The 14218-nt window shown below is 44.9% G+C and overlaps 1 protein-coding gene across 2 annotated transcripts in view; it reads right to left on the minus strand.

Moving 5' to 3' along the window:
- Window positions 1–14218, minus strand: part of LOC108278782 (ral guanine nucleotide dissociation stimulator) — a 49927-nt gene that overhangs the window by 33219 nt on the left and 2490 nt on the right. The window contains exon 1 of one of the 2 annotated variants that reach the window (XM_017492361.3): window positions 2411–2819. The exons of the other annotated variant lie outside the window; for it this stretch is intronic. Within the exon in view, the coding sequence (XP_017347850.1) occupies window positions 2411–2500 (90 nt within the window). The 5' untranslated portion in view covers window positions 2501–2819. Of the gene's footprint in view, window positions 1–2410; window positions 2820–14218 lie in introns of those variants that run through there. 2 annotated transcript variants of the gene reach the window in all.

Raw genomic sequence — 14218 nt, forward strand, 5'->3', positions numbered from 1 at the left:
ATATCACGTTTCTTTCAAAAGAACTGTGTACAACGATTAGAGCACAAACAACAACAGAATTTAATTCATTGTGTACTAATGTGACAGTTTCATTTTATGATCATTACGCTTTGACCTGAACTTTTACTATAACCATAGTATTATGTTATATTTGTTTGTGTTTTTTTTTTTGACATATTGTATTACACATTAACCCTTTCATATAATACACTGGCGTGAAATCGGATGAATCGGACAGTTTCAGTCCGTGAAAATAAATGGAAGTATTTTATCACAGCAAGTCGGTCATAAGATTTTTCAGGACACTGTTGGGTTTCTGTGTTTAGAGTATCGTAACTCTGTGTTTAGCTGTATTTAAACCTAATAGGCTAGGTTAAAAAAAAATGTAAGAAAAGAAATACTGCAAAAAAAAAAAAAAACCCTGCAAATTCTAAAAGCTCTGAGTGTCCACTTTCATATGAGCCATTAAGCGCTACTGTGGACTGTGACATCACAAATCAATTCAATGATGAACACGGGTGTGCCCAAATCCGGTGCGAATTCCATATCTGACCTCTGGTAAAAAGAGTTTAATTCACTGTGACACTCTATCGTTGCATTGCAATAGTAAATAACTATAATATCTCATTTTATGGCAAAAATCAGCACAAACAAACACAAATTGTTTTGTTTGATTTCTTTTTTATAACGTAGAAATTGTAGAACTACTTCATAATCGATATCACAGCCGATTATGAATATATATTTATGAATTATAAATAAATTCGTATATTAGAGAGGTAAAAGATCACCGATGATTCACTAAATCGCAGCAGTGAGCGTGAGATCAGTCCTTACATTTACGTTATAATTAGTCCAGGACAGTGAGCTGAGATAACGGCTCATTCATGCTGAGATCACCTCACAATGGGCTTTTAGAGATGTAACCCGGAACTGACAGATATCACACAGCAGGAGGCTGTTTTTATCTCTGAAAAAACCCAACAGCCCTGATCTTTTCTTCAAGCAGCGCTGAAAGAGAAGCCGAAAGAGAAAACAGAGGAATCTGATCACCTACAGAGATGGACTGAATTACAGTAATGCCAGCTAACTCAGAAAACAAAACGCTCTTCAAGGCCTCAGGTCAGTTCATCCAACTTCAAATGTAATGATGGCTGATGAGCGACGTTACTGCATTTCGTGTCAAGGGAACATGTGTATATTTAAATTTTCATTTCATCTTTTGTTTGAGGCTAATTTCCTGCACTCACAACCCCCAGAGTAGAAGTCCAACATTCTAACCAAGGATGGTGGCTTTATGGTGGCATGCATTGTTCACATTTTAAAAAGTTGGTTATTAATAATCTATTATAAATCTTAATAGATTTATGTAATTTCTATTTTTAGCGCAGTCTGTTTTGAAGGCAGGACTCCCGTCACACTCTCCAGCTAAAAAAATTGAAAGACGCACTGACTCTGACAGCTCTACTTCTTCCCTAGTGGTGTGTGTGTGTATATATATATATATATATATATATATATATATATATATATATATATATATATATATATACATACATTAGAAGGCACTCTCATCATCTGCAATTTGGCAAAAACCTCAGCTATCCATCATCCGTCGTGCCGTACTTTTCTCTCTTCATCGATCAGCAGTCATCACATTCACTTCCGGTCATTGGCTCGGATTCTCTTCATTCTCTAATATTCATTTGTTAGATATCTCGAGCCAACGTTTTCAAACAGGAAGTGTATTTCCCAGAGATTCATTCATCCGAGTGTGTTCTCATCTGACTAAAGAACCACACCGAGGACGAGAACACACCACACGTTCTGTTCAATTGTAGATCAGTGGTTTTCAAAGTGGGGGCCGCCAGGGGGCGCCCAGGGTGCCTCAACAATTTGGTGTGAAAAATAAATTCTCACTCTCAGACAACCACACACACACAATCAATTTCTAATGTAATGTAATGTAAAGATGTAAGATGTAATTATTAATTTTTAAAAAAAGAGGATATATTCAGAAGTCTGTATTTTTAATGTGTTTTAAAGACATCTTGCAAAAGGGGGGCCTCGGTCAAATGTTACTGCCATTTGGGGGGCCTTGTCCTGGAAAAGTTTGGGAACCTCTGCTGTAGATCATGTGTTGTTCATTCATAATGTTTTTGTCATTTTTTCACAAAAATCAAACTTGATCTGCGATTGTGCGCGCAACACTGAAAAGTCACATGACCAAAGTTAGCAACCACGATTGATCAGCTTAAGCTCCGCCCATGTCGTATTGACTGACGACCTGTTTGTAAATCAGTAAAAATCAGGATGTTCTCATGGCATGTTCTGACACAGAGATAAGCGTGTGTGTGAATTTAAGTAGCGTAGCATATCATAGCATAGCGTAGCATAGCATCTCGCCTACCAGAGTGTCCAGGATGGACAGATGGACATCCAGCATGAACATTCTGACAGGCTGAGCTAGGGCTCTCTGCAGGCTGTACACCGGCTTCATCTCCGTTCCTCCAATCAGTTCTTCATCCTTCAGGCCTGCTGTGATTTATCCTCCTACTGTTTATCGCTCTTCTCTTCTCTCTTTCTCTCACCGTCTTCCCTTCTTATGCATTAAGTTATAAATAAAACGAAAAACAAACAAGACTACAAGGCTTTGCTTCCTTCTCTCTCTTCTCTCACCTTGCTACTACTGTAACAGGTGGCAAGCTGAGGCTTGTCTAATGCACTGTAATGCGCTCTCTCTCACACACACATACACACACACCCTCTATGAATAAAAGGTTTCCAGGAATGCGGAGATGTGGAAAGAAGCAGGTATTCATAACACACACACACACACACACACACACACACACACACACACAAACAAAGTGTGTGAGAGTACTTCTAGACACAATTCAATAAAATAAATAAAGAAAAGAAAACAATTTTGTACCATTTTATGAGCTTGTACTTGATTTTGTGGGGTCTAACTGTGTGTGTGTGTGTGTGTGTGTGTGTGTGTGTGTGTGTGTGTGTGTGTGTGTTTCCAGTTGTTCCAAACCCTGATGTAAACACAGGACAGAAATAGAGGTCAGATGCCTGTTTACAGTCCAAGGATTTAGCATTTAGCCTTTAAAGCATACCCTTAAGAATTTAGCTAGATATTTTCTTTACACGAAAACATCATAAAGTCATTCTCACAAATAAAATGACGTGAATCCTATAAACATGTCCACTTTAAACAACATTCCAGCAAAGGATTAAGAAAACTAAAGCCAGCTCGCTTCCAACAGATTCTGAGATAAGAAACAAATGAACAAAGTTTTGCTATTGTTCACCTGTTGGCTATTTTTGCTAACAGCAACACTTCAGTGTTACATTACACCTGAATTCCACTCAAACAAACAAAGAAAAACACCGATTTGATTATCCAAAGACAATCAGATCGACCTTGTGCTAAGATCTTAGCCACCATTTTCTACCACTCATGCTAACTGGTGGTTAGCAGAGGGTTACTAGCTTCCAGACTAGCTGCTAGTTTGCAGGCTCGGGTGTAATCCTCTGCCCTTCTATTATACAAGAACCACAAAAGCAAGTGCATATAGTGTAAATTACAAAACAAAGCCAGTGAGATATGCTAAACGATAAATGACAGATTCTGAACAGGATTATAAGAAAAATTGTAGATATTCCTAGCAAGAGCAAGTTTTCTGAGGAAGTGAGGAAGAGTGAGAAAGAGTGAAGGACGGTTTAAGGTCATCGTGATTGAGAAAAGGGAAATCCTTTTCCTCAGATGACGCAGATCGTAGATCCTAATGCTAACGACCATGTCCCTGAACACACACCTTCCTGCCAAAACAGGAAGTGAACTTTCACCTGCCTAGAAAATTTCTGTGCATAATACAAATCACTCTCCTTAAAGCTAATTAATGTTTGCTAGCATGCTTGCTAAACGTAACCACAGAAACAACTTCTGAATAAATTTGGTAGATTTATTCCACAGTATTCGTGACGCTTTTTTCTGCCACGTTTTTTTTGTTTGTTTGTTTGTTTTTGTATTATGGGATAGCATTCGCAGAAGAAGTGTTAAAAACGATTAACTGAAACCTTCACTGTTAACATTCTAGTATTTTAGCAGTTTTATATCAAAAGACAGACACACATCCAGTCAGAATAGTATGTGTGTGTGTGTGTGTGTGTGTGTGTGTGTGTGTGTGTAAAATGTTGGACAGATAGATGATAGTAATGTCGGCAGAATAAAAGGAAAACAGCATGTGTGTATATGGTTGCTGTAATAAATAACTACACACCCACACACACCCACACACACGCACACAGAGATCAAAGTTCAAGGCTATGAGTTAAATTAGTTCAGACCAGGCACTGCTTACACACACATTCAATATACGGTATAAGACCAAGTCATAAAAGCTCAATCACATTTTATCCAGAGGAATGGAAATACACACACGCACCCACACACACACACACACAATTAAAAAATTCTCAATGTATATTCTCAGAAATATTTTTTTAAAATATAGAATCATGCATATATCAACAATATTAATCATGAAGTAACAAAAAATCTGTTGAATCTGGGTGCCAAAACTTTTGGTATTGGTGGACAGAAGGAGAAAAAAATAACTGTCATTATGAAATAAAACTTGCTTGATCGCTTAATAGGTGAACATTAAAGTTACCCAATTTTCATAAAAGACATTTTTATTTTTTAACAATTTTGCTTAAATCTGAAAGAAATTTCAGACTTTTTCAGGGATTTTGTTGCATTCTTTTAAGAAATATCTGAATAATCTGAGTTAGTGCTGTCGCATCATTTAAAAAAGCCAATCAGAGTCCAAAATTAAAATATGCACCAAATACAGTCTCTGAAACATCAGCTTACCAGGAAAAGGGATGGGGCTTGGAATGTTAAGGGAGGGGCCCTGATTTGCATATTCATAAAATCTGTAAAGGTAAAACTGTAGCTGCTTCAGTGTGTTTTTTCTGTCAAATCTCTCTCTCTCTCTCTCTCTCTCTCTCTCTCACACACACACACCCACACACACACATACACTTTCTGTGCCCACTGTACAATATTACCCAGGATGCACTGCAGGAGGCCTACCAGGAGACAGATGGAGCATCAAGTGCAGTGAACAGCAACATATGAGCTCGATTTGCTCAATTACACCTCGTTACACACACACATACACACACACATCTCAGACAGTAAATCATCTCCATCTGTCCATGACATCATCATGAGTTCAAAACAAAAAGACAGATATGAATCACACAAAGAGCAGAGTGAAGAAGAGGGTGTGGCCTGTGTGTCTGGCAGTCACAGTGAAGGAGGCGTGGCCTGTGTGTCTGGCAATGAAATGCTAATTAATCTGATGAGTGAGAACAGCAATATGACACACACACATCCTGACTGATAGATCCAATATGCCTTTGAGTGTGTGTTTATGTGTGTGTGTGTGTGTGTGTGTGTGTGTGTGTGTGTGTGTGCGCAAACAAATTGACTCAGACATAATCAGAAACTCAGGGCAAGATCGTATTAAGACCGTTAATTAATGACCCAAAACTTCACACTCCAACAAGAAGAGACAAGCTAATGTGTGTGTTTGTTTGTGTGTTTGCTTGTGTGTGTGTGTGTGTTCGTGTGTGTGTGTGTGTATGTGTGTCTTTCATGTGAAAAGATAGAAACACCCTTCAGTGTAAATGTCTGTCTATATTGGATCTCTGGCAGCTCAATAATATTACACAAATAGATAGAGAACAGACACGCACACACGCACAAACACACACACACACACACACACACACACACACACACACACACACTGCATGAATGGCTTTTGTGTCCTGACAACAAAGACATTGGCTGAGACAGAAAAAAACGATCATTTCTTTCTCTGAAAGACTGAAATCACAATGATGGACATTCTGGCTCACACACACACACACACACACACACACACACACACACACACACACAAAGTTAGAATAATCAAAGGAATAAAGAAAAACAAAACAAAAAGAGAACCATGTGACTCTCAGACAACACCTGGGAGAGTAAGGTGGTTTTGTGGTCTGGCGTGTTGAATGAATTATTGAGTTGCTGTGAGGTGTTTAGACCACCTTAAACACACATACAACACACATCTAATCTACACATCTGAAACAAAACCACTAACACTGCTGCTAGAGGGAAAATCCAGCTGTTTGCATCTGTGTGTGTGTGTGTGTGTGTGTGTGTGTGTGTGTGTGTTTGTGTGAGGAAAACAGCTCATCCTCACAGCTGCTGTCTCAATTTTGCACAACAGTGTGTTCCTGAAACTCTTTGCACAGTTCTGCTCTCTCTCTCTCACACACACACACACACACACACACACACACACACACACACACACACACAAATATTAACGCAAACACTGACTCAATAAAATACACTAATCATAACACTCATACAATTACATACACACAAATACAATGCTAAAAACTGTAATACACATACACATCAGTACACAGTAACACAATAATACACACTGTGATATATACTGTATCATACATACACACACACACACACATACACAGAGAGTACCCTGTGAATAGTGTTATTGAGCTGTATAGCGCAGGAATGGTGCACACCCTGGTGGTCAGTGGTGGTAGTAACACACACAGTAAGTGTTTAACACACTGAGTGTTCAGGTTTTTCTGTCTGTCCAGGACAGTGATTAAACATTTTACACAACATTTATTAAACAATTAATTCAGTAATAATAATAAAAAACAATCCTTAGGGAAAAAAAGCACCAAAGTGTCCCATGCTTAAAGTGTCCCATCACCAATCTGCCCCGACCCCTATCTGCCCTACCCCCAAACTGCCCCACGCCAAATCTGCCCCATAGTCAACATGTCCTGATCGCAGATGAATTGGAAAAATGTGATGGATGTCACTAACCTCATCTACCTGCTGCACATTCAGCTTTCACACATTTCTACAATTTATATTCAGCTTCATTCCATATTGTGTAAACATTTACTGAATGTTTAAACATTTCAACCTAACAGAAAAGAAGAGGACAAAGAAAGAAAGAAAGAAAGAAAGAAAAACTACCGTTCTGGTCTCTCTGCCTCAGAGATTAGGAGATTTGGTACTGTACTCAGTCTCCATAGTAACTGCGATGTGTTTGGGGTGCGCACACACACACACACACACACACACACTCCTGAACAGCTGGAGGCAAACCGGTACCTCAGGAGGCTCCATTGCCAGAGTTTTTGTCTGAATTGTGGCTGTTTTTATTTTTCATATGAACAGAGACGTAAAGTTCTCAATCCTGCACTCATCTTCATGTAGAAATGTGTGTGATTATAACAGCTTTATTATTATTATCTTTCTAACAAGATAAATAAATATTGTGTCAATATATAAATGTATAATATAAACGTAAATATTATGTAAATAGATGAAAATGTGTTTATGTGTTCATTCACTCCTCTGTTCATGATCTGTGTTATCCAGGTCGGAGTCAGAGTCGGAGTCAGAGTCAGAGCAGAGTCAGAGTGGAGACAGAGTCGGAGTGGAATCAGAGTGGACTCAGAGTCAGAGGGGAGACAGAGTCGGAGTGGAGTCAGAGTGGAGACAGAGACAGAGTCAGAGTGGAGTCAGAGTCGGAGTGGGGTTGGAGTCAGAGAGGAATCAGAGTCAGAGTGGAGTTGGAGTCAGAGTGGAGTTGGAGTCAGAGTGGAGTTGGAGTCAGAGTGGAGTCAGAGTCAGAGTGGAGTCAGAGTCAGAGTGAAGACAGAGTCAGAGTCGGAGTGGAGTCAGAGTCGGAGTGGAGTCAGAGTCAGAGTGGAGTCGGAGTGGAGTCGGAGTCAGAGTGGAGACAGAGTCAGAACGGAGACAGAGTCAGAGTGGAGTCAGAGTGGAGTCAGAGTCGGAGTGGAGTCAGAGACAGAGTGGAGACAGAGTCAGAGTGGAGACAGAGTCAGAGTGGAGTCAGAGTCGGAGTGGAGTCGGAGTCAGAGTGGAATCAGAGTCAGAGTCAGAGTGGAGACAGAGTCAGAGTGGAATCAGAGTCAGAGTGGAGACAGAGTGGAGTCAGAGTCGGAGTGGAGTCAGAGGAAAAGTGGAGTTGGAGTCAGAGTGGAATCAGAGTCAGAGTGGAGTTGGAGTCAGAGTGGAATCAGAGTCAGAGTGGAGTTGGAGTCAGAGTGGAATCAGAGTCAGAGTGGAGTCAGAGTGGAGACAGAGTGGAGTCAAAGTCAGAGTGGAGACAGAGTGGAGTCAGAGTCAGAGTGGAGTCAGAGTCTTAGTGGAGTTGGAGTCAGAGTGGAATCAGAGTCGGAGTCGGAGTGGAGTTGGAGTTAGAGTGGAATCAGAGTCAGAGTCTTAGTGGAGTTGGAGTCAGAGTGGAATCAGAGTCGGAGACGGAGTCAGAGTGGAGTCAGAGTCAGAGTGGAGTCAGAGTCAGAGTGAAATCAGAGTCAGAGTCGGAGTGGAGTTGGAGACAGTGTGGAGTCAGAGTGGAGACAGAGTCAGAGTGGAGTCAGAGTGGAGTCAGAATCAGAGTGTAGTCAGAGTGGAGACAGAGTTGAGTCGGAGCAGAGTCAGAGTCGGCGCGGAGTCAGAGTCGGAGAGGAGTTGGAGTGGAGTCAGAGTCAGAGTCGGAATGGAGTTGGAGTCAGAGTGGAGTCAGTGTGGATTAAGAGACGGAGTGGAGTTGGAGTCAGAGTGGAATTAGAGTCAGAGTCAGAGTGGAGATGGAGTCAGAGTGGAGACAGAGTCGGAGTGGAGTCAGAGTCAGAGTGAAGACAGAGACAGAGTCAGAGTGGAATCAGAGTCAGAGTCAGAATGGAGTTGGAGTCAGAGTGGAATCAGAGTCAGAGTGGAGTCAGAGTCAGAGTGGAGTTGGAGTCAGAGTGGAATCAGAGTCAGAGTCAGACTGGAGTCAGAGTCAGAGTGGAGACAGAGTCAGAGTGGAGACAGAGTCAGAGTGGAGTCAGAGTGGAGTTGGAGTCAGAGTGGAATCAGAGTCAGAGTCAGACTGGAGTCAGAGTCAGAGTGGAGTCAGAGTGGAGTCGGAGTCAGTGTGGAGACAGAGTCAGAGTGGAGACAGAGTGGAGTTGGAGTCAGAGTGGAGTCAGAGTCGGAGTGGAGTTGGAGTCAGAGTGGAATCAGAGTCAGAGTCAGAATGGAGTCAGAGTCAGAGTGGAGACAGGGTGGAGTCAGAGTCAGAGTGGAGTCAGAGTCTTAGTGGAGTTGGAGTCAGAGTGGAATCAGAGTCGGAGTCAGAGTCGGAGTGGAGTTGGAGTCAGAGTGGAATCAGAGTCAGAGTGGAGACAGAGTCAGAGTGAAGACGGTGTCAGAGTGGAGTCAGAGTCAGAGTGAAATCAGAGTCAGAGTTGGAGTGGAGTTAGAGACAGAGTGGAGACAGAGTCAGAGTGTAGTCAGAGTGGAGTCAGGGTGGAGTCAGAGTCAGAGTGGAGACAGAGTCGGCTCAGAGTCGGAGTGGAGTCGGAGTCAGAGTGGAGTCAGAGTCGGAATGGAGTTGGAGTCAGAGTGGAGTCAGTGTGGAGTAAGAGACGGAGTGGAGTTGGAGTCAGAGTGGAAGTGGAGTCAGAGTCGGAGTGGAGACGGAGTCAGAGTCAGAGTGGAGTCAGAGTGGAGACAGAGTCGGAGTGGAGACAGAGTGGAGTCAGAGTCAGAGTGAAGACAGAGACAGAGTGGAGTTGGAGTCAGAGTGGAATCAGAGTCAGAGTCAGAATGGAGTTGGAGTCAGAGTGGAATCAGAGTCAGAGTCGGAGTGGAGTTGGAGTCAGAGTGGAGTCAGAATCAAAGTGGAGTCAGAGTGGCGTCAGAGTGGAGACAGAGTCGAGTGGGAGTCGGAGCGGAGTCAGAGTCGGGGCGGAGTCGGAGTCAGAGTGGAATCAGAGTCAGAGTGGAGTTGGAGTCAGAGTCGGAATGGAGTTGGAGTCAGAGTCAAGTCAGAGTGGAGTCAGAGTCAGAGTGGAGACAGAGTCAAGTCAGAGTCGGAGCGGAGTCAGAGTCGGCTCAGAGTCGGAGTGGAGTCGGAGTCAGAGTGGAGTCAGAGTCGAAGTGGAGTTGGAGTCAGAGTGGAATCAGAGTCAGAGTCAGAATGGAGTTGGAGTCAAGAGTGGAATCAGAGTCAGAGTGGAGTTGGAGTCAGAGTGGAGTCAGGGTCAGAGTGGAGTCAGAGTCAGAGTGGAGACAGAGTCGGAGTGGAGTTGGAGTCAGAGTGGAATCAGAGTCAGAGTGGAGACAGATCAAGAGTGGAGTTGGAGTCAGAGTGGAGACAGAGTGGAGTCAGAGGAAAAGTGGAGTTGGAGTCAGAGTGGAATCAGAGTCAGAGTGGAGTTGGAGTCAGAGTGGAATCAGAGTCAGAGTGGAGTCAGAGTGGAGACAGAGTGGAGTCAGAGTCAGAGTGGAGACAGAGTGGAGTCAGAGTCAGAGTGGAGTCAGAGTCTTAGTGGAGTTGGAGTCAGAGTGGAATCAGAGTCGGAGACGGAGTCGGAGTGGAGTTGGAGTCAGAGTGGAATCAGAGTCAGAGTGGAGACAGATCAAGAGTGGAGTTGGAGTCAGAGTGGAGACAGAGTGGAGTCAGAGGAAAAGTGGAGTTGGAGTCAGAGTGTAATCAGAGTCAGAGTGGAGTTGGAGTCAGAGTGGAATCAGAGTCAGAGTGGAGTCAGAGTGGAGACAGAGTGGAGTCAGAGTCAGAGTGGAGACAGAGTGGAGTCAGAGTCTTAGTGGAGTTGGAGTCAGAGTGGAATCAGAGTCGGAGACGGAGTCGGAGTGGAGTTGGAGTCAGAGTGGAATCAGAGTCAGAGTGGAGACAGAGTCAGAGTGAAGACGGTGTCAGAGTGGAGTCAGAGTCAGAGTGAAATCAGAGTCAGAGTTGGAGTGGAGTTGGAGACAGAGTGGAGACAGAGTCAGAGTGTAGTCAGAGTGGAGTCAGGGTGGAGTCAGAGTCAGAGTGGAGACAGAGTCGGCTCAGAGTCGGAGTGGAGTCGGAGTCAGAGTGGAGTCAGAGTCGGAATGGAGTTGGAGTCAGAGTGGAGTCAGTGTGGAGTAAGAGACGGAGTGGAGTTGGAGTCAGAGTGGAAGTGGAGTCAGAGTCGGAGTGGAGACGGAGTCAGAGTGGAGTCAGAGTCGGAGTGGAGACAGAGTGGAGTCAGAGTCAGAGTGAAGACAGAGACAGAGTCGGAGTGGAGTTGGAGTCAGAGTGGAATCAGAGTCAGAGTCAGAATGGAGTTGGAGTCAGAGTGGAGTCAGAGTTTGAGTGGAGTCAGAATCAAAGTGGAGTCAGAGTGGCGTCAGAATCAGAGTGGAGTCAGAGTGGAGACAGAGTCGAGTGGGAGTCGGAGCGGAGTCAGAGTCGGGGCGGAGTCGGAGACAGAGTGGAATCAGAGTCAGAGTCGGAGTGGAGTTGGAGTCAGAGTCGGAATGGAGTTGGAGTCAGAGTCGAGTCAGAGTGGAGTCAGAGTTAGAGTGGAGACAGAGTCAAGTCAGAGTCGGAGCGGAGTCAGAGTCAGAGTCGGCTCAGAGTCGGAGTGGAGTCGGAGTCAGAGTGGAGTCAGAGTCGGAATGGAGTTGGAGTCAGAGTGGAGTCAGTGACGGACTCAAGAGTTAGTGTGGAGTCAGAGTTGGAGTGGAGACGGAGTCGGAGTGGAGTTGGAGTCAGAGTGGAATCAGAGTCAGAGTCGGAGTGGAGTTGGAGTCAGAGTGGAATCAGAGTCAAGAGTCAGAGTGGAGTCGGACTGGAGTTGGAGTCAGAGTGGAATCAGAGTCAGAGTCAGAGTGGAGACAGAGTCAGAGTGGAGTCAGAGTCAGAGTGGAGACAGAGTGGAGTCAGAGTCGGAGTGGAGTCAGAGGAAAAGTGGAGTTGGAGTCAGAGTGGAATCAGAGTCAGAGTGGAGTTGGAGTCAGAGTGGAATCAGAGTCAGAGTGGAGTCAGAGTCAGAGTGGAGACAGAGTGGAGTCAGAGTCAGAGTGGAGTCAGAGTCTTAGTGGAGTTGGAGTCAGAGTGGAATCAGAGTCGGAGACGGAGTCAGAGTGGAGTTGGAGTCAGAGTGGAATCAGAGTCAGAGTCGGAGTGGAGTTGGAGTCAGAGTGGAGTCAGAATCAGAGTGTAGTCAGAGTCGAGTCAGAGTGGAGTCAGAGTGGAGACAGAGTCGAGTCAGAGTGGAGACAGAGTCGAGTCAGTGTTGGAGCGGAGTCAGAGTCAGAGTCGGCGCGGAGTCAGAGTCGGAGTGGAGTCGGAGTCAGAGTGGAGTCTGAGTCGGAATGGAGTTGGAGACAGAGTGGAGTCAGTGTGGAGTAAGAGACGGAGTGGAGTTGGAGTCAGAGTGGAATTAGAGTCAGAGTGGAGTCAGAGTCGGAGTGGAGACGGAGTCAGAGTCAGAGTGGAGTCAGAGTCAGAGAGAAGACAGAGACAGAGTCAGAGTGGAGTCAGAGTCAGAGTGGAGTTGGAGTCAGAGTGGAATCAGAGTCAGAGTCGGAGTGGAGTTGGAGTCAGAGTGGAGTCAGAGTCAGAGTGGAGTCAGAGTGGAGTCAGAGTGGAGACAGAGTCGAGTGGGAGTCGGAGCGGAGTCAGAGTCAGGGCGGAGTCGGAGTCAGAGTGGAATCAGAGTCAGAGTCGGAGTGGAGTTGGAGTCAGAGTAGAGTCAGAGTCGGAATGGAGTTGGAGTCAGAGTGGAGTCAGTGACGGACTCAGAGTTAGCGTGGAGTCAGAGTTGGAGTGGAGACGGAGTCAGAGTCAGAGTGGAGACAGAGTGGAGTCAGAGTCAGAGTGGAGTCAGAGTATTAGTGGAGTTGGAGTCAGAGTGGAATCAGAGTCGGAGACGGAGTCGGAGTGGAGTTCGAGTCAGAGTGGAATCAGAGTCAGAGTCAGAGTGGAGTTGGAATCAAGAGTGGAGTCAGAGTCAGAGTGGAGACAGAGTCAGAGTGAAGACAGAGTCAGAGTGGAGTCAGAGTCAGAGTGAAATCAGAGTCAGAGTTGGAGTGGAGTTGGAGACAGAGTGGAGTCAGAGTCAGAGTGGAGTCAGAGTGGAGTCAGAATCAGAGTGTAGTCAGAGTCGAGTCAGGGTGGAGTCAGAGTCAGAGCGGAGTCAGAGTCAGAGTCGGCTCAGAGTCGGAGTGGAGTCGGAGTCAGAGTGGAGTCAGAGTCGGAATGGAGTTGGAGTCAGAGTGGAGTCAGTGTGGAGTAAGAGACGGAGTGGAGTTGGAGTCAGAGTGGAAGTGGAGTCAGAGTCGGAGTGGAGTCAGAGTCAGAGTGGAGACAGAGACAGAGTCAGAGTGGAGTCAGAGTCGGAGTGGAGTTGCAGTCAGAGTGGAATCAGAGTCAGAGTCAGAATGGAGTTGGAGTCAGAGTGGAATCAGAGTCAGAGTCGGAGTGGAGTTGGAGTCAGAGTGGAGTCAGAATCAAAGTGGAGTCAGAGTGGAGTCAGAATCAGAGTGGAGTCAGAGTGGAGACAGAGTCGAGTGGGAGTCGGAGCGGAGTCAGAGTCGGGGCGGAGTCGGAGTCAGAGTGGAATCAGAGTCAGAGTCGGAGTGGAGTTGGAGTCAGAGTGGAGTCAGAGTGGAATCAGAGTTGGAATCAGAGTCAGAGTCAGAGTGGAGTCAGACTCAGAGTGGAGTTGGAGTCAGAGTGGAATCAGAGTCAGAGTCAGAGTGGAGACAGAGTCAGAGTGGAGTCAGAGTCAAAGTGGAGACAGAGTCGGAGTGGAGCCAGAGTGGAGTCAGAGTCAGAATGAAGACAGAGACAGAGTCAGAGCGGAGTCAGAGTCGGAGTGGAGTTGGAGTGGAGTCAGAGTGGAGTCAGAGTCAGAGTGGAGTCGGAATGGAGTTGGAGTCAGAGTGGAGTCAGAGTCGGAGTGGAGTCGGAGTCAGAGTGGTGTAATTAGTAATTTATATTTTGGGAAACAGACCCAAGTAAATTAGTGAGAAATAATGGTCATGAGAAACAAACATAAATAATAACTGCTGCAACTGATAAAAAATCCAGTCCTGTGTGTCTCCAGCTCGATGTGTTGATTTTACATTCTATACACTAATAATAAACACTTTGTCCAGTTACATATGCATGTGTTTTTGTGTATGTGTATGTGTATGTGTGTGAGTCAGTGTTTAAAGACCATTCTGAATTAAACAGAAGAGACCGAGTGTGTTCTAGCGGTTTCTCTAGTGAGAAACTGTATATTTGTG

Source organism: Ictalurus punctatus, chromosome 18 (genome assembly GCF_001660625.3).
Source record: "Ictalurus punctatus breed USDA103 chromosome 18, Coco_2.0, whole genome shotgun sequence".
NCBI lineage: Eukaryota > Metazoa > Chordata > Actinopteri > Siluriformes > Ictaluridae > Ictalurus > Ictalurus punctatus.